Here is a 21,397-nt window from a genome sequence, read left to right on the forward strand (position 1 = left end):
AGAAGAAAAGATTAAGGGCATCTGATGACTTTGTTAGCACTCACAACCAGACAGACCCAAAAGCACAGCCAGACAGACTTGGGTATAATAAAGATTTAATGTCCACAAGACGAGTAAGGGAGAGTCAAAATCGGGCAGTAATGTTCAATACCAGAATATCAGTCCAACAGGCAAAAGTATCCAGACGAAAGACAAAAGGGATAATCCAATACGAGAGAACAGGTCATACACAAGTAATCTTGACGAAACTATGGAAGGCTGGTAAGCTGATTGAACATAAGTAACAGCTCAGGCAAACTGGCAACTGGTATGGATCTGAGCTATTGTATATATATATATGGTTGACTGACACTAATTGGACCAGCATAACTAGCTCCACGTGGATAATAGACTGACAGGAAGTAACTTGACATCTCTATGACTGATGAGTGAAATTTCAAAATAATGTAGGAAATGACAAAACATGGATCAGTTCATGACAGACTGGATGAAGTCAGACAGAATGGTCAAAATAAACAAGAGACATGAATCACATCTGAAATATCTGTTTTAATGAGATACACAGGTTTTGGAATATAGAGAGAAGTTGTGTGATATAACAAGATAGTGGTGCTATAATGATATGTTTTTTGGAAAAGTGAATAAATTGGCATCTGGCTATAACAAGAAAAGTTTTTATGGTGGCAGAAATACTCTGCTACTCTCTACTGTACATCTTCACCTATCTATTTACCTACGATTGTCATTTTAAGAATTGACCTGTCCAGGGTGGACCCCTGCCTTCCACCCGAAAGAGAGCTGGGATAGGCTCCAGCAGATCCCTGTGACCCTGATTAGGAATAAGCAGGTATAGAAAATGAATGGATGGATGGCTCTATCAATACTGTAAATACATATGAAAAGTGCTCCATGTCCTGGACAAGGAGTGCCTCCTCTCTTGCTGTGAGCTGTTTTTTTTTATCTTCTTTTATTTTAAGGAGAATAGTTAGCCACTGGATAGAGCCAGATGATTCAAGCCTCTGAAACAATTCACATTAAACTATCTGAACAGGGAAAATAACCTCAGACAAGTGGTAATGGTACCAGTATTTTGGGGCGAGATATTTCCTTGCTTAGTTGTGCTTGCACTGACAGAACACAATAATGCGAGAGCCTCTTACGTCCTTTTGATTTTCAGCTGTGCAACGCACATTTTTGTCCACTGCCTTGGTTTTCTCTATTTGCAACTATGATAAAGTATATAATGATTGTATAATGACAATGATTTATAATGACAGTTTTTATTGCTCAGCACTACATGTTAGCTAGCATGACACCCTGCTATAACTGAACACAGTAGAAATGTAATAAGTCACCCAAGTTTGTTTGAAATAAAAGGATCCGTTGATGAGTTATGGTTTATCAAACTTTTAATGTCAACAGGATGTCCCATTTAAACATACTGTATATTAGTTAACTGTAGCACCCCCCACTGTCCTCAGAGCATGAAATTCCAGGGGCAGACACAGACATCATGTGGGGACTGCCACAAGGAAGAGACCTACCAAGTTTTTTCTCATTATCTTCAAGATTTTGAGATATTCAAAAATAACAAAAGAGTCAAAAGAGATGCAGCTGTGAAACCTTGGTGTGGGAGAAGTTTAAACAGGCTATTGAGACTTGGCCGCAAGAAAGTTCTGGAAAACCATCTGATGACTCAGCACAGAAGCAGGGCTTGACAAAGGCTGTATCTGAAAATACCATCTGTACCTCAGGCAGTGGAAGGATATAAGAGGTACTCCTGAACCCAAATAATCTGTAATCTGAGGAGGACTCATGGCAAATTTCATTTCATCTGTGGCAGAGTTCTCTGAGGTAGTTGAGAAGGTCATCACCAAATTGATCATGTTGTTGACAGTGCTGTAACCTCACTGTGTGAAACTCTTGATACTGTGGCCCCTCTGAAAAAGAAGTTAGTGAATCAGAGGAGATTAGCTCCATGGTACAGTTGACATATCTGTACCTTAAAGCAGCATCACGAAGGCTGGAAAGGAAGTGGCATTCCACAAATTTAGAAAAATTTTATCTAGTCTGGAAAAACAGTCTATCAACATATAAAAAAGCTCTCCGTAAAGCCAGAACTGCATACTATTCATCACTAATAGAGGAAAATAAGAACAATCCCAGGTTTCTTTTCAGCACTGTAGCCAGGCTGACAAAAAGTCACAGCTCTGTTGAGCCCAGTGTTCCCTTAGCTCTCAGCAGTGATGACTTTATGAGTTTCTTTACAAATAAAATCACAACTATTAGAGATAAAATTCAGCAGATGCTTCCTATAGCTGCAATAAATTAATCTTCTACTACAGTAACTCTTGAATCATCTGTAAGACCTCAGTTATGTTTAGACTGCTTCTCTCCCATCGATCTCTCTGAATTCACATCAGTAGTTGCTTCATATAAACCGTCAACGTGTCTCTTAGACCCCATCCCAACTAGACTGCTTAAAGACACCCTGCCATTAATTAACTCATCTTTATTAGACTTGGTAAATTTATCTCTAGTATCAGGCTACATTTCTGAGGCCTTTGCAGTAATCAAACCCTTACTCAAAAAGCCTAGTCTTGATCCAGGAGTCTTGGCTAATTATAGACCAATATCCAACCTACCATTTATTTCTAAAATGCTTGAAAAAGCTGTTGCTGAGCAACTATCAGACCACTTACACATGAATTAACAATTTGAAGATTTTCAATCAGGATTTAGAGCACATCATAGTACAGAAGCAGCTCTGTTAAAAAGTCACTAACGAGCTTCTCCTAGCCTCAGATAATGAACTCGTTTCTATACTTGCCCTGCTGTATTTGACACTATTGACTACAGCATCTTATTACAGAGACTGGAGCATGTGACTGGTATCAGAGGAACAGCATTAAAATGGTTCCAGTCCTATTTATCAGACAGATTCCAGTTTGTTCATGTCCATGATGAACCTTCCACACGCACAATAGTTAGTTATGGAGTTCCACAAAGATCTGCGCTAGGACCGATTCTGTTCACCTCATACATGCTTCCTTTAAGCTATGTCATTAGGAAGCACTTTATTAATTACCACTGCTATGCAGATGACACTCAGCTGTACCTACCTATGAAACCTGATAACATAAACCAGTTAACCAGACTTCAAGCATGTCTGACTGACATAAAGGCCTGGATGACCAGTAACTTTCTACTTTTACAAGAGGATTATTGTATTTTGGGATAAAGAGAGTGCTGACAGGAACTAGCAAACGAGATCATATTTCTCCTATATTAGCTTCTCTTCAGTGGCTCCCTATAAAATACAGAATAGAATTTAAAATCCTTCTTCTCACATACAAATTCCTTCATAATCAAGCTCCTTCATACCTTAAAGAGCTCATAGTACCATATTATTCCAATAGAGCACTTCGCTCTCAGAATGCGGGTCTACTTGTGGTTCCCAGAGTTTCCAAAAGCAGAATGGGAGGCAGAGCCTTTAGCTATCAAGCTCCTGCCCGAGGACCATCGATGCACTGAGCTCCCCTACCCTAACCCTCCTGTATATTGCTGATGTGCAGTTACTGGCTCCACCAACCTGCAGTGTCTGTTTGTTGTTTATTGCTGCTGTTCTTTTCTCTCTGCTCTATCCACTCACCCCAACCGGTCGAGGCAGATGGCCGCCCAAACTGAGCCTGGTTCTGCTGGAGGTTTCTTCTTCCGTTAAATTGAGTTTTTCCTCTTCACTGTCACCAAGTGCTTACTTATAAGGGATTTGTTGGGTTTTTTGTTTTTTGTATAAGTGCCTTGAGATGATTGTATTGTGATTTGGCGCTATACAAATAAAATGGAATTGAATTGAGAAGCTTCTCAGCAGCAAAGCACTGAGTACAGAGGAGTTTAACCCTGAGATGCTGAAGACCTTCGACATTATGGGGCTCTGTCAGATGACACGTCTCTTTACTGTCTGATGGAGGACAATGACACTGCAAGTGGACTGGCAGACCACCAAATAGTGGCTTCCATATTTAGAAACTGGACTGGAGAATGGAGAATTCACTCATCACAAGAGCAAGCTTAAAGATCAATTCACAATGTCAAAAATATAGCTCATGTTTATTTTTCCAATTATCCCCAGCTTCAAGTAGCCACTTTGCCTCCATCGCCACTTACACTGGCCATAATTGCAAAAACTGGTTGCTGGAAACAGCATTGTTTACAGTGCACCACACAATTTTTTTTTCTTTTACTATTTGGGTTAAATTGTTAATTACTCAATAAAACTTAATGAGCTGCAATGAAAAGGTTGTATAACTATTATTATTAATTATTATTATTATTGATGTTGTTGCTATTTCAAAATATGTTTGTGAGGTTATTTTGGTTTCAGCCTCAACAGTGAATACCATTTTTTTTTTTCCTTTACATCAGAACATTTATTTTAGAGCTGAAAAATATCCTTGGAATGTAAATAAAACATTTATTTTAAAAACCATTAAAATTTTTAAATAATGATGGCTTGAGACCTAGTTCAGATTCAGAGCATTAGCTTTAATAGTTTACCAAAAACAGCTGCTGTTTCTGTCTGTTATCGCAGACCTGACACAAACAGGAAACTACAACAGGAACTTCACAGCACTACAAACACACAGAAATGACAAGCCTCTCTATGCTTCTCTAGTTGTTGCTCCTTAAATTTATATAAAAATGCTGTACATGGCAGTTACTGAATTTGACAAACAATTATCGTAAAGGACAGAAAGGAGATTCAGAACAGGATATTCTTTCAAATTACAAGCAAATGCCATACCTGAAAGGATAAAAAGGTCAAATTATGACAAGAACAAGCTGCTTTCTAAAAGATCAAGTGATTAAGAATAGTCTGTTTTACCTTTACTGATATTTCAGGGAAGAAGTGTTTAATTCTACATTGCAAAATATGAATAGGTGTAACAGAAATGGCAGGAAAATGGTGTATCCAACGTTTGCATTCCTCCTTTTGGATCATTAATCTCATATATTAGCAAATATATGTTTGGACTGTAATAGTCATGCAAATAGTTCAGGTTTTATTGCTCCTTATTTCAATACTCAAGTTAATTATGAATGGAGAAAGTGAAGTTTCAGCATCATTCAACAGCAACAACCCTTTAACAGCTACTTTTTTTACTCTAGTTATAATGAACTCTGTCAGCGGTTTTACATCAAATTCAGGCGAAAGTGCTGCTGTTGACTTTAGTAAATGTTATTTACAACTTACAAAGTATGCTTTAAAGGCATGGAATTATTATTTGACTAGCATTTTCTTTGTTCTTCTTTTCTTTCACCTCAGGGGAACCTCTGTCAGAAATCTACTTCAAATTAACAAATTTTTCAATCTCACAGAGCTCACACTGCTAAACCGTTAAACTGTCTCAACAAAGATTGCCAAACTGCAAGGGGGCTTGCAATACAGTCATATAGTGGCAACAGGAGCTGCAACTTGCAGCGTGTCCCATATGAACCAGTTCAGCTAAGCTTAACTTTGTTGCTTACTGCATATAAGAAAACAGTTACCCCACTGTAGCCAGAATACAGAATAACTTTGTTCAAAAAGACTTGAGCTGTTTTGAATGTTTTTATTCTGACTTAAATCACTAAAAAGACTTTTGTGATAAAGAGGGAAAAATCAGCTTCAGGGTCATCAGCTGGAGCCACTGTTCACTGATGTTTCACTCCCAAACCAGAACATCTCCCTGTGGGTGACCAGTTGGAAACGTTAAGCCCCAGAGTATGTCCTTCCTCTATACTCCCAACCAGTATCATGCCTTTCTAGCATCCTCAACCAATACTTTAATGGCCCTCTGCTGTCTCTCACTAGTCTTACAACAGCCTGGAGTCGCTGAATTGCTGATATGCACACAACGCTCCTGTAGCTCACTTTCACTGGATGGTTGCAATACAGCCATTCATTGCACTCTACTGCTCCCTCTAAGTACATGAACTGGAGCCAGTAACCCCTCCTCCTAAAAGTTTGATGATGCCAACCATCCTGGCTGCTAATCAGCAGGACATCTGGTTTCCCAGTGGCCTGTATGATCTCTCCTGGGAAATCTAGCCGTTTCCTCATATCAAACACCTTTCTAGGCCTAAGGAGGGATGTTGTTTTTCCTTGTTTTTCATCTTTTTCTGTTGGTTCTTTCCTGGTATGATGAAAAGAAGCAACATTCAATAGTGACTCATGTACTTATTTGCCCCCACCCTCCACTTCTCCAACTGCTCCACGGGTTGTGCTGCCATTTAAAGCTGCCACCTCGCACCCTGAAGGATGTGTTCCCTAAAATGCCCTTATCAACAAGCTGAGCCAGGCTTGGAGAGTTTTCCAAATGTCATCATCCTTGCTGGCACAGGGACCATTCTTAAATTAGGTAATGCTCCTATTTTACCCATGTGACTCCTCCATGACCATGGTCTTCCTTTGCTTCCTTGTCGCTCTGGAGCAGAATTGCTCTGGCTCTTCCCTCCCCACTTATGTCAGATTGTGTTGTACTCTTCCCAGGATCTCTTTGTGCTGCATCGTGCAGATGGCTTGGTCTTTCTCTGCCTCAGCCCTACACGTCTTTCTGTCTAGACGTCCACATTGGATCTGGTCCAAGGATTTCCTTTGCTCAGGGACAAGACAGATTTTCTCTTGCCTGTACACAAAGTTGATGGTTTTCAGTGGAAGTTTCAACATGTTCTTAACAAAGATGCTTGAATTGGAGAAGTAGCTGTGGAGGCAACTTCCGCAACAACTTCCTGATCTATGTGTTGGGGATGTCATCTATCCTGCTGGCTACTGATGATGTTATTTCACACACTTTCAGTGTCCACATCACATGATGACAAAATATGAACAAAGTTGCACCAAATATTCTATTTCCCCAAGAGCAAAATTCATGCAGCAATCCTTGCCAGCCCATCTGCCAGCTGCCTCTGTGCCAGTCTTCCCATCTGTCTGTCAGAGAGCTTTGATATATACAACCTCTCGAGGCTTTGGATAGGTTGATCCACTAGCAGGGGGATTTCCTCTCCTCTTGCGAAAACTACTGTATTGTCAATCTTCCCTCCTTTCCTTATCAAAATTGACTATATGACTTTTAAGCCTTAATCTTCATCCATCCACTTCCCAAGGCAGCTGAGAAGACTGGCTGTACATGGGGCTAACTCTAGGAACCTTGTGGTGTTGTCTGCTTAACTTTTCAGCAGATGATAATATCAGGCCTCTGCCTACTTGCCTGCAGTATTCTGTTGAACATGTCAATACATTTATTTAAAGAAAGGAACTTCTAATTTATCTTCAACATATAATACTTTATATGGTAATACCAACCTTTTCTTTTATACGTTCATTCCTCAAGTTGTGTCACTAGTGAGTCTTGCCCACTAATCTAAATAAACTGACATATTTGTTTCTTTAAGAGCAATCACATAGAGAGTTTCCTAGCCCCAGATCAAAATCTTAACATAGTCAAACATTTCAACAAAAAAAAAAAAACAGAAAAACAAAAGAAAATACAATCATTCTGTACATGATGAGGCTGCAATACAAGAGTTCACCCTGTTTGTGTGTACGGTACACTTGATTGCTTTATCAGTACAGTATACAGATGCATTGCTTGCTTCAACATAGAAAAGTGAAAGTGAAAAGAAAAGCATCCATCAGAGCAGATGTTAGAGACATTCAAAACAATATAAATCAATACAGCTATCATTAATAGGAACCCCTGCAGCACCCACCCTACTAACCAGTTACTGACCCATTACACAGACAGAAAACACACATTATTTTGTTGCTGGGAAAAGTGCCAATTGACAAATAAGAAATTAATCAATAAAGGATAAATCATTAAGCATCCACTGCAAAAAATAAAAATTGATGCAATGTGAAGGTTAGCGGGAAAGGAGAAGCTAGAAGCTCAAATGTTCCCTTATTACAGCTTCTGCAGAGCATGAATATTTTCCTGTATTTTTATTTGAAGGAGTCATTGGACCTTTTGGGAAATATGCTTACTTGCTTCTTGCAAGGGTTAGATGAGAAAATTGGTACCTCACACTATTGTTTGTCACATGCAGCTATATAATATATAGCTGGGGCTATAATGTTTAGCATTAGGACTGTTAGTAGGTCGAAGTAACCTGATTCTCTACAATATTCAGAAGAAAAAAAAAACTCTTTACAAACACTAATTATTGCAAATACACCAGAGGTCTTCCAAAATGGACCTATGGAAGCATGTAACAAACCATTAGCTTACAAATCAAACAAAGTTAATATATTACATTATCATTATTTAATGAGCTTTAGATGTGCTAGTGGGAAAATATTTCATTTATATGTAATTTTTGTACAGAGCCAAACTAGATATATCCACTTCCTAGCTCTTGCAGCATACATAATGGCTAGGCATGAGAGAAGTATCAAGCTTCTCATCTCATTCTCAGAAAGCAATTGATACAAGCTTATTCCCTAAAATGTCAAAACATCACTTTAAAAAAATTGATTTCTGTCATCCAATCTATATACAGTGTTATGAAACAGTTCTGTTTTGTGCTGTTTGTTTATTTCAGATAGCCTGTACATTACTGGCACCGCAGGCATCTACTAAAGGATTGCACAAACGTTTCCACTACATTCAAAATATGATAGCAACTGGTGGCATTATCGTTTTTGTGGGAAAGAAAAAGGTTGATAGTCCTTTAATACAGACATTTTTTTAATTGACTTATTAATATTAAGTTCTATGTGCCCATGTGACTAGGGATAGCAAGTAATGCTATCAGCTTGCTTCTTTTGATCATCCAACAATCTAAAGATTTTTTCACTGAGAAGAGAAAATAAGCACTTTTCTGAGTAATTAATTTTGTGTCAAACCCATCAACCAGCTGTTTCAGTACTACCCGAATTTTTAATTTAGCTACATGATATGCTGTTATGAATTCCATTTCAGTCCATGGTTTGTGTTTTTTAACAACAACCCTCTCATTAACTGCATCGCAGAAACAGTTTGTTCATCAGGTTGATTTCATCAGTGATTCAAACAGAGCTGGAACCTGCACAGTTGATTCCCACAGCATCAAAGAACTGAGCAGCCATGTCCAGATTGTGTGTACGGCTGTGCCACCAGTAAACACAGCACTTGGATCTTACACTAAGCTAAACAACAACAGGATAACTGATGTACCTCTATAAACCAGAGACTAAATAAGCATCCCAACAACTCAGAGAGTGAATGTCAGGCTCCAAGTCCAAAACATATCAACTGGTCAAAAATGTATCTGGACTTATTCCCAAAGGCAGCTTGTATAAAAAAAAAAAAAAAAGAGAAAATAGTGAATGGCAGGATTTTCAGGGCCAATATGTTGCTGGACAAGAGGAAATTTAAGGTTTGTGTGTGTGTTTTAATTTTAGTCACTCAAATACAAAAAATAATGAGACAATGACAGACCACATGTAATTCTCCTTCCTGTCCACTTCTTCTTCATCTGTCTTTCTACATAGCTATGTAGTTTCCTTGGATGGCCATGATGCAAGTTTAGTCCCATCTTCTTACCCACACTGAGGAAAGGCAGGGATACCAGAGGGTCTGTGGGTGTCCTCCCCCCACACTCAGCCACAGGAGATGACAGTAAAACGCTTGGAGATGCAGGACATGTTGTGCAGCACAATGCCCAGGAGGAACAGCAGCACGCATGCCACCAGGATCACTGTGCACACACCAGACCACGTAGAGCCCTTCCCTCCTCCTCCCACTGGGCCAGTAACTCTTCTCTCAACTTCCCCTCCTTCCAGCCCCATTCCCTCAAGATCTACAGCCAGTCCCAGGGGCTGCTGCTCAGGCACAGTCACAACTGTTACCCCCTTCTGCTGACTGCCAGGCAGGAAGTGACATCCCAGCTCCCCTGAAAAACCAAGTGCCCGCTCTTTGGACACAGGCAGGGGAAGCATGTAGCAACCATTGCTTGGGAGGCGGATGAAGACAGGCGTGTGCTCGGAGGTGTGAGGGATAGAGATGACAGTGACGATGTCTGGATCGTCTGGTAGCTGGGAGACAGACAGGCCCGGTGGGAGCTTGGTGATGCTGCGGCACCAGGGACAACGAATTTCCTTCTGGCTGCTGCGCATCTGGGTCAAACATACTGAGCAGCATGTGTGTCTGCAATCCAGGAGCTTGGGCCTCCGCCGAGGGCTATAGTAGTTAAAGCAGATCTGGCACTCGAGAAGGGAATCCTGGGAAAGAGTCTCCATTTTGGCACTTTTTATTTTCACTAGCAAAAAAAAAAAAAAAGTTCAAAACAAAGAGAGAGCTAGAAGAAAGTCTGCACAGCACCAGGTGAAGTTGGGGAAACTATAGCTTGTTCCAATGCGTCATGCCACACCACCATGCATGACTTCACAGTGAAGTCACAGTATTGATGCCAACATGACCATCCACCTACAACAGAAGAGGAGAGAGAGTGTTGGTGAGACAATGACAGCATCAGCAATGAAAACTGTGGAGTAACGTAAGTCCTCTTGTGCTTATGATACTTTCTGCAGAGGTTAATACAGTACTTTAAATTTACATGTAGTATATGGTATCATTATATTTCACAGATCAGATCAGATGTTTGTATTGGTTTTTATACAACTTTGACAATAACCCTAACCAGTTTTAAATAAAACAAAGACTGTTTTTCTTGTCCTTATCAACGAAACCATGTCTCTCATATAAGTAAATCTTAAACATTTGTGTATCTTGTCTATCAGTGCCTGATTTGCATCTGCAAAAACAACTGGACACCCTGAACAATTTTTAGTCATAAAGATTTAGACTTAATGTTACAGTTTTTACTTTATATAAAATTTGTATCTCATATTTAACAAAAACTGTGATCATTTTGAAGTACAGAGCACAAACCAAAGATGGCAAAATTATAGTACATAGATACTCTACACAAAATATATTTCCAAACTAAATCTGTACGGACTGTATTAGTGGTTTAGAGAATATGATTTTGCACCAGTGACCTCGCATAATCACTTGACAATCCTGAATTCAAAGGCCTATTAAAGTAGAATTACCAATAACTGTCAGCAAAATCTAGGTAAAAGGTAAAGGTCCTCATTTGCCTGTAAATGAGGACCACAGTATTTATATTATATTACAAAATTCCATTATATAATAAAAACCTTTTTATATTCTAAACCTTTATTTTTAAAACAAGTGAAAAATATTATATATATAGAAAAAATACTGTATTTAATGATATTATAAAATCAATTTGTTAAAAAATGCTTTACAAATCAAAAGAAACAATACAGATCAAGTCAAGTTAGTACACAATAATTATGAAAAAAAATCAATTGCTTTAGATAATAGCTACGTATGATGAAAATCGTTGGTTACATATCGTAACCCAAGATTCTGTGAATTGGGCACAGCCCTCTGGGCTGTCACTATGGGTCATATCCCCTCTTCACGCCTGCGCATTGAAGAGAAATTTGTTCCCCTTGCCCCTTGAACCGAGTGTCCCACACGTCTGCAGCTCCCATATATAAGGCGGCGGTTCAGGCAAGCTCTTCCCTAAGAAACGAACCGGTCTTTTCTTCAGCCAGCTCAAGGGACCAGTGGGGCCCACAGCCCAGAGGGCTGCGCCCAATTCAATCTTGGGTTACGATACGTATCCAACGTTCTCTCTCATTGGTGCGCAGACATCTGGGCAATCGCTATGGGTCAAAGTGATAGCCAGAAATACTCTACACCTCACTGGGCCCGGCCCCCCTGGACAAGAGTCTAAAAAACAAAGGAAATGCAAGTAACCGGTTGACCCGAAGAGAAGCAAGCACCAGGTGAGATGCATAAGCACTGGTTTCATATAAAGCTGAAAAAGACGGATGCCTGCTCCGCATCTGTGTAACAAAACACACCTCCTGGGCTTCTCAGCCTAATTACGACTGCAATACGACTGTATTACAGACTGTAGTATTGATACTGAACAGATTTTTTTCACTTTTACTAGTATTAGTAATGCAGTTCTACTGTTTGTACTTAGAAGGATACAACAGTGTTGTCATTTAACACTTGCAATTGATGCTAAACATCCCAAATGTTCAGTAAGAGGAACAGAACTCAGGAGTCAGCTCACATTCAGCCCGGAATAAGGAAAGGCAGTGGTCAAACTACTACAATAAATCATGATAGAATTGCTATGTTCAGCACACATCACACATATGGAGCAGCTGAGTGCAAGTTCAAACAACCCTTAGCCTCAATATCTGCGTATGGCTAATTCATTTAACTGTCTCCTTCAGGCTACAGACTCTATAAACAATTGCTTCCTTCTCCTACTCTGCTTGCATAATCGCATTTACTGTGTTAATCCATGCAGACGCCGTAATAGTTTGCTTTAACAGATAATTAAACCCTGTCAAAAGAGCACCGGGTAAACAATGAATATCAAACAGGGCCTAGCTGGCTTAATACATATATACATGTATATATAAAGAGAGCGTAAATATATATATATATATGTATATGGGTTTACTCCAGAGGACCTGCACAAGCACAGGGAGAACATGCAAACTCCATACAGAAAGGCCCCTATGCATATACATACATACATATATTTGTTATGTTGTTTTTTTATTTATTTATTTAGTCAGGTGTGAAAACTGCTGAGAAGGTAGAACAAGACTACTTTTTTACTTTTTTTCCACTGCCATCTCAACAAAGCCAGTGTCCCTCTGGGTTTGACTGCGGGTAGACAACAAGTAGTGAGAATCAAGAGTGAAGAGTGAGACAGATACAAGGGGAAGACGAAAGAAAAGTGATGATAGAAATGGAAAAAGGTGCCTTGCAACAGCATAACACTCAAACCCTTATCAAGAGCAAGATCTCTGGCAATTAAACTCCTCACAGCACCCTGTAGGGACAGTGACATGGCAATGACAGATAAGATTGAGTTCACACCAGCTTTTCTGGGAGCAGTTCATTCAATCAGCAGACATTTATTTTGACTCATTTGGATTAGGGATCACATTCATCCTTGGGCAGTAGTAAATAACTGCACAAAGACAGGATTTGGGATTTATACTGTTTTATAGAACTGAAATCCCATATAAACCCTCTGTATAAAGCTCAATCCCTTTGAATCCACGTCATCAATTTATCCATTATATCAACATAAAGGACGTCATTGCAGCCAAACAAGGCAGCCATGATACCCTTGTCTCTGGCCAGAACCTTAAAGTCTTTCCAGCAGAACCTGTGGCCAGATGAAATATACAATCCCTCCAGCATCTCCATAGTCTGTCCTGGGGTTTCCTCCTTCCTTCCTGTGGCTGCCTGGACCAGAATTGCTCCTTGTTAAGGAGACTTTCAGAGGTCATGATCAGATGTCCAAACCACATAATTTATTAAGTGGATTGGGACACATCAACATTCAATATTTTTTGCCAATGTCATTCAGTTTAGCCGATAGGTTCAACACACAGTTGCAGATTTTTGTTTTGGGGAAGGAGAAGACAGGTAACTAATTCATTAGTGTAAGGAGTCAAAGTACAGCAGAGAATGGAAAATCATTCAAAAACAAAATACAAAGACTGACATCTTAAAAGCTAAAGGTATTATTGAATGTGTTGTCCATAATATGTAAGACAATATTTTAAAATGCCCTTTACAATTTCTCGCAGCCAAAGGTGACAACTTCCAATGTCTGATTTGTTTCACCAGGAGTCCAAAACCCCAATATTCAATACTGAGTTCACTGTCACAGATGACAGAAAATCTTAACCTTTGAAAAGTTAAAACAAGCAAACTTTTGCTATTTTTGCCTAAAACTCATTAGTGATGAACTCAGAGTAGTTGCAGATGAACTTTGTGCTTATTGATTAATATACTAAACATACAGCTCTAACACGAACCAAACAAAGATGCACAAGATACGATGCAGTGTGCCTAGTTAACAGTATAATGTTAGCTAGGCAGCAAAAGGCATATGGAATTGGAATCATGCTGCAATTTGCGTTAGACAGTAAATAAATCCAGGTATTCTCAAACCTTAAAATGTTTTAACAAACTAAGTTCTTGAGCAAGTCCTTGTTGGTCTGTTCAAATTTACTGTCAAGTTAACCAATCTGTGTGAGTCAGCATCATCTGCTTCACTGCTCTGCCTCTTGTACATCTCCTTCTTCTGCCTGCCCTTAGGAGCAGCATCCCCAGCCATAGAGGCAAAACACTCCCTCCTCGGTGCAGTCCAGAGAACAAACCCTCTCTTCTACCTGCCTCCTTAGTTTGCAGTCCCTGACTGGCCTGAGTTCTCCACACTGTTGCTGAGTTGCAATTGACAGAAAGTGCGGAAATATGCTTGTATTTTATTAAGAAGTGAAGAGAGAAGAAGACAAGCAAGGAGAGATGGAGGTAGAGACCTGCCCTTGAAGGGGCGAGACAGCCCAGGGTATTACTGCCTCCTTTTCCTGAAGATAAGGATTAGCTTTGATCTGACATAAATGCTTTGTGGCTCAATATTCCCATACACCCAGTCACTGTCTCTCTCCCTCCTTCCTTTTAACTCCCTTTTCATTTTCTACTTTGCATCAATTCTTCATACTTTGCACAGGATAATTTCTGTCCTTTTTCACTCCAGTTGCTTTCTCTCCACATTTTTCCACTAGCTGAGGACTACAATGCTGCACGATATACATAGAAAATATGGGAAGAATAATATTAAGTAATACAAATCACAAGAAATAGCATTTTCTTATAAACAGAAAGTGATTGTTTGTAAAACGTCCTTATAATAATAGGCCAGTGACACTGATGCAGTTCACTGGTTCTAAAAGCTCTGAACTGCAGCTCTAATAAATGTGGTGCAATATTAATGAAGCACAACAATGTAATACCATCAATTTTATTAATTTAGTAGATTTGGAGACATGTGCCACCCACCTTGATCCAATAGGTTCAACTAGGTTTTCAAGTGATTTAATGAGGAGGTCCCCCACAAAGCCAATCAGCATTCGGGGAATAAATGTGGACATTGCTGAGGACTACCACTATGTTTGGGTACCACACAGACAAAAATCTGGGCTGGACAAAAAATATAGAAGTGTTTCATAAGGAACATCAGAGCTGACATTACAGTATAAAAGCAGTTTACACCCACAGACTGAACAGGCCCATCAGGAAGGATGGTTCTGTGCCAGGAGTGTAGCTGGAAGATACTTCTCATGGAAGTGAAAGACAGGAAGATGCTGGTCATCACGAAGAATGACTCTCATCGCCTGCATGCCACACTGAAGAGTCAGAGTCAGCCTATACACTAGAGCACCAAGGTGAACCACAAGACTCCATAGGAGATTTTTCTCCCCATTGACTATTGGACTCTTCCTTTCTGCAGGAAGCACCTACAATAACAGGCACTGCTCCAGGTCTCACAGTCACAATTTTATCGCCTTTTTTTCTCCTAATTAGTAGTTTACACTTGTACCAGATCTATTTGTCAACCCACTGATGTGTTCATTGGTATATGCTGTATTTTTGCATATTATTGATATTTTTAATTTGTGTATACTGTATCCCATAAGGATGACACTGTCCACTTGCTGCTACAGACTTAATTCAATTTTATTTTACCTAACATTTAGGTATTTATTCATGCCGTGGTTAAACATTCAGATTTTTTTGTGCATTTTATTTCTCTCAGTGTCTCAGCAGCCTTGATGACATAGCAGTCACTCAAATGGAAGGCTGATTTGCCTAAAAACAAAAACATGGCCATTCAGTGTCATTTTTCTCCAAAACTGATAAAGAAAATACCACACCTCCTCTTGAGGAACACTCATGAGGTCAACCAGGGATGTAATTTAACAATATGATTTATTGAACTGTAACCAGGGCAACCTGGCTTTCTGGCAAAAAAAAAAAAAAAAAAACAGTGTGACCCATTTTCTAGCACACCTACACAGAAGCATAATAAAATATCACTGAAAGTGCTCACAAGCAGGTTTGAACATGCCAATTGGAGCTGAGATTCACAACCGGTCTTGTAAGGGAGTTCAGGACTTTATTCAACAGATGCAAAGATACATAAATAAATTCCATTGGTTTCATTTTTGTAAAAGAGTGACTGAATTCTACCAGGCTGTTTTTTGGGGGGGGGTTTAATGATGCAGAGTGACAGAGTGGCGGCTTGAAGTGAGTAAGCAACACGCACACACACGCACACACACATTCCCTCAAGGTCTACACATACAATCAGCCAAGGAGAAACTGTGTAGACAGAAGTTAAAAATAACTATTACAGCAGGAAGTACACACATGCACACACACACACACACACACACACACACACACACACACGGCACCACCCCACACAATATAATAAACTACCTGTAAGCAGCAGGGGAAGATGGGCTGTAAGCAGCATGCAGGAGAAGCTTGTTAATCTGTGAACCCCGAGGTGGTTTGAACCAGTGAAATCTTAGCAAGATGATGATGATGTGCAGCGTGATGTAATTGTTCATATAATGCATGTGCGTGCCGGTTCATTGCAGAACATGTGTTCCCATCAAGCAGGTGCAAATCTGTTACTCATAATGTGCATAATGTGAGTTTTTCAGGCCAGTTTTTCAGCACCAACTCAGACTGCACCAAATAAACCACACAGCCTGGTCCACTGAGTCCTGAATGAGAATGGAGTTTTGAGGCTAAACTTGGGGATTGAATTACAAAAAAACAACAACCTTGTAATAACACTGCATAATGGCCAATGTTATTTGTTGCTGGTTGTGTTTTATACTAACTGAAGACAGTCACTTTAGGAAATGCTCACTCAAACTTAGTTAGGTATTTCAAAATGATAACTGTAAAAAGGAAGAGTCTGGTCCTGAAACCAGCAGCAATCATATAGTGTAATTTACTCATCTGCATCCAGTATGTAAAATACTGGATGTGAGTGCAGCTCAAACTGCCACCACAAAATCTCATTTATTTGCATTAACTACCCAGGACTAGAGCCAGTCAACTTGGGTGAAAGGTGGTCAGACTGGTAATTACTATGATTTTTATGATTACTTTTATTTTACTGTGTGAATGCAATGTGCCTCTAAGTATACTGCACCATCTTCTTTACTTCATCAGATATTGAACATCAGAAATACTGTACTGACAGATATGGCAGGGACATTAAAACTGAACAGCTCAGTTTGGCGTCTGTGATTTGTGGCACTCCAGTGGCCATATTTCTAATGAAGACCATTACAGCTCAGTGGATGTTCACCTTTTCAAGTGACACATAAATGCACTGTGCTCTGGTGCAGGTGTTGCATGTGCTGGTTTTATGTTAATCGCTTGTCACTTATCCGTGTCCAAGTATGAGATGAATTTTAATGTCTGTTTTTCGGCCACTTGTCATAAAGTCATTTCATCAGTGAAAAAAGCTAAGGTGGGGAAACAACAGCTAGTTAGTCTCAACCATGGGGTTTCTGCAGCAACATAAAGGTCACAGGACAAAGAAACGTATCAAATCAAACGCATTTGCCTCTAAGTCATAACTCCAAGTCGGGTGATGACCCAGCATATGCATATAGTTTCTGTGTCTATCTCCTTGTCCGTAATTTAGAACTTAGGTTTAATGTTAATTCTGCAGGAAGGACAGAGATCAGTCTGTCCTTGAGAAAATGTTATGGTATATTTTTGCGTGGATGTGTTTGTCTAAGCATATGTATACTCTAGTAAGTCCACTTTTGTTAGGACAAAAAAGAGCAGTAGAGAATGTAGAGAACATTTGTAGTTGCTTGTTAGAGATTAAGAAATGCAAGAGAATTACAATTCAATAAAAAGGTCAATTAATCTAAATGAGTCATCACAACAATATATCAGGATTAAAGTAAAGCCACATAAACGTCCTAAATTCAAATTCACTTAGTTGATCACCAGATCAACAGCAAACTGTCTCAGCTGACCTTTAAAGGAAGGGACAGCTGTTGAGCAAACAAGCAAAGTTGTACTTATATAGAACATTCAAAAAAACAATAGTGCTGTACATAAAAGGCAATAAAGTAATAAAAAACACAACATATAGGCCTATAAAATCAATTCAGCATGCAAAAAGGCTTTAGAACCTATTAAAAGCTACCGTCACCATGTATATTTTAAGGCTCATCTGTTTGATTACAATCTGTTAGGTCTAAAATTGTTAAGAAGGCAATCTGCTTAACGTAGTGATCGAGACCAAGCACTGACCGTTGATATGTCAGCAATAGAGGGGATGTAGGCATCCACCCCTGACCACAGAACTTATTTGGCTTAAACAAAAGCTTTAAGATGCCAGTTGTGAGACTCTAGCCAGTACCAGTCTTCTAAATTTGTGGTTTTGGTAAAACCCTTTGTTTTCATGACATGACAACCTCCCTTTGCACAAAGACAGGCCCCTATATAGAAATGGCTTTCTTAGTGTGGTGTGAAAGAACTTGTCTGGCATGCACACACCCTAGACTGACCCCAGTCCAACACCTTGGGAATGAACTGGAACCCTGAATATCAGCCATGCAGACTTTTTCATCCAATATCCGTACTGGATATTGCTAATGTTCTTGTTGCTAAATGGGAAGAAATTCCTGAAACCACCAAAATCTGATAAAAGAAGTAAAACCAACCAATGCTGTTAGGAGGGCTGGTTAATTAAATTTACATTATACGTGTCTGTTACGTATGTAAATAAAACACAGTATAATGTATGTTTGTGTGTAGTTTTCTGTGAACAAGTGTGATGTGTTGCATTGTATGTCGTTGTTGTTGTGGTGGCGTGTGTGTGTGTGTGTGTGTGTGTGTGTGTGTGTGTGTGTGTGTGTGCACGGGTGTGTGGGCTCAGCACAGATGGAGCTGCTGATACAGTCCTGTGCAGCCGACCACTGCAGGACACATTATGGCAATTTCCAGCTTGAAAAGCCAGCAAGCGTCAGAAATGGCAGGTGTTCTGGATGGGCTCAGCCCCCTACAGATCTGCTGAAGCATGACCAGCCGCCACACTAACGCCTGCACCAATGGGAGGTCGCCCAACCAGAGGAGACAACCAGAGGAGACAACCAGAGGAGACAACCAGAGGAGACAACCAGAGGACAGTTGTGTTTATCAAGCACATCTCTCCGGATACTTGATTTCATTCTATAGCGCCAGTATTTTACTGATTCAATGACAAAAAAAAATCCACAAAATAGAAAGGAGAGGCAAGAATGACTGAATTTCATATTTGGGCCATAAATTCTTCAGTCAAAAAGAACAATGTTCTCTATGACTAACAAATATAACATCGGAAAACACAGAAACAACTTACTTCTAAGGAGAGACTAAATGCATAACATTGTATTTGAGTCGACAGTTGTGCAAACAAAATTTAGTACTGTTACTGTCTGGTTTACAAGATCTTACCAGACTTTTAGCCAGAAAAAGCTTTTGTACATCTGTCTGTGTAATGCTGACATTTGAAAACAATGCATCTGTGGCCTATTTCGTTAGGTGCACAAAAAGTTAACTAGAAAAACACATCCCCTATTGGTTTAGTATTGTATTGACTTTAGTATTGATAACTGTCCTCGTTATAGATCTGGATAATTTCTTCCATCTTTTTATATTGCACAACTGCTCACATTTAAAAAAAACAAGTCAAGCAACACAAAATTAAGTTTCCTCAGAAAGATTTTCCAAAGATATCTCTTCTCACTCCCAACGTTAAGCTGAGCTTGTTTGTTCTGTGAAGCTATAATAGTTTTACAATAGAAAATCGTGAATGTGTCTAAAATCAATAATCAGTCCCAAGTGGAGTTTTTATATTCAACTCAACTCAACATGAAACAAGAAATCCGTTATATAAGAGGCACAGCACTTGTCCAGCTTAATAGACCAGAATCCAGTAGCTGTCTGGACTGGTAAAACTTGCTCTGTCATTCTTTAATTGCGGTGAAGTAACATCATGGGGCAATGTTTTAATGCAGGCACCGTTTTCTTTACTCAGCTGTACAAGGACATACGTGCCCATGTACTGCCACGGGCTTGATGCAGTATACGTTCCTGTATGTTTTCACACTGTTCCACCGACCTACAGATGGTTTACGTGCCAAAAAAACCACAGTAGCCAGTAAAGGCAATGAGGAAGACTAACCCTAACCCTAACCCTGACTCTGACCCTAACCCTAACCCTGTGGAAGACTGTGGAAGTGTAAACATGAATGTAAACGATGTAAGTTTTAAAAATTTTCAGTGAAATTGGCTTTTAGCAAATGTTTTATCAGCAAGAAACTGTTTGTAAGGCCACAAGGACGATTCAAACAATGAGTTTCACGAATATCACATGATGTAAATATGTTTTTTACAAGTGAAAGTCCACAGAGGGCACAGAGCCAGTTTTGGTCAAAAGTTGAAAAAATTCCCTCATGACATTCCTGAGATTTTGCATCCACAAGAGTGGAATGGGCGGATAGATGGATAACCTGAAAACTTCATGCCTACAGCCACAGCCACTGAGGGACATAGAGACACAGAGGCACAGAAACAGCAGGGTTCATTGTGGTGAATATGCTAAAGTTTTAAGCTGCAACACATCACAAAAACAGTAAATCAATAATAAGAATTAGACTTTGAGATGTTATAGGGCTGAAATTTTCCATCATATGCAATTTTGTCAAATGTATTATTTAAAACTCATTTTTAATCACAATGCTGCCAGCTGATTTTACACACTGCCTACAAAATTTGTTTGCCATTTTATGCCAAGATATTTTTTTTAAACTCATTATCTTTTTTTTAACACATTTTCATCCTGACAAGCTAATTTCCATTTTATTTCTTACAGTAAACATATATTCTAGATCTCGTCTTCTGTCTTTAAAGTTTCACTGCTTTGTTTCTTGTAGGAATATACAGTATCTGAATGCATAAGCTCACACATGCACATATTGCAGCTCCTACACCATCCCATCAAGCCAGTGAAGTCACAGAGCAAAACAAACACTGGCCCTCTCCTCCCTCTCTATACTGAGAAATTGTGCAATTTTCAAAGCAGATGAAAAGGGTGAATGCAGTGATTTCAGCAGCCTGTGGCCTGATTTCCATCTACAAATTTAAATAAAGACAAGCATAGAATCTCTGCCCAGACTTTAAATAGCACTGTCACTTTTAATTAAGACAATCTGTGAACCAGGCTGCTTATGTAAACTATGTAAATATAGATTATTAAAAAAAATTTAAAAAACTATTAACTGTGATACAAGGGTGCTGTCAACATTTATATCAAATTTCAAAACAGGAATTATTTTACATTTACATATTACAACATATTTCAAAACCACAGGTGACTTCCTTGAAAAATATTTCCTAACCAAAAGTGATTTTATGATGGCTCATAA

General features: G+C 39.3%; 1 protein-coding gene across 3 annotated transcripts in view; it reads right to left on the minus strand.

The window, feature by feature from the left end:
- Window positions 1-4,524: 4,524 nt before the first annotated feature.
- rnf152 (ring finger protein 152) overlaps window positions 4,525-21,397 on the minus strand; it is a 49,328-nt gene continuing 32,455 nt past the window's right edge. For all 3 annotated transcript variants that reach the window (XM_026292239.1, XM_026292237.1, XM_026292238.1), the window contains one exon: window positions 4,525-10,448. In XM_026292239.1, the coding sequence (XP_026148024.1) occupies window positions 9,623-10,261 (639 nt within the window). In that variant the 5' untranslated portion in view covers window positions 10,262-10,448 and the 3' untranslated portion in view covers window positions 4,525-9,622. The remainder of the gene's footprint in view (window positions 10,449-21,397) is intronic.

The sequence above is a fragment of the Mastacembelus armatus genome, chromosome 20 (genome assembly GCF_900324485.2).
Source record: "Mastacembelus armatus chromosome 20, fMasArm1.2, whole genome shotgun sequence".
Classification (NCBI taxonomy): Eukaryota; Metazoa; Chordata; class Actinopteri; order Synbranchiformes; family Mastacembelidae; genus Mastacembelus; species Mastacembelus armatus.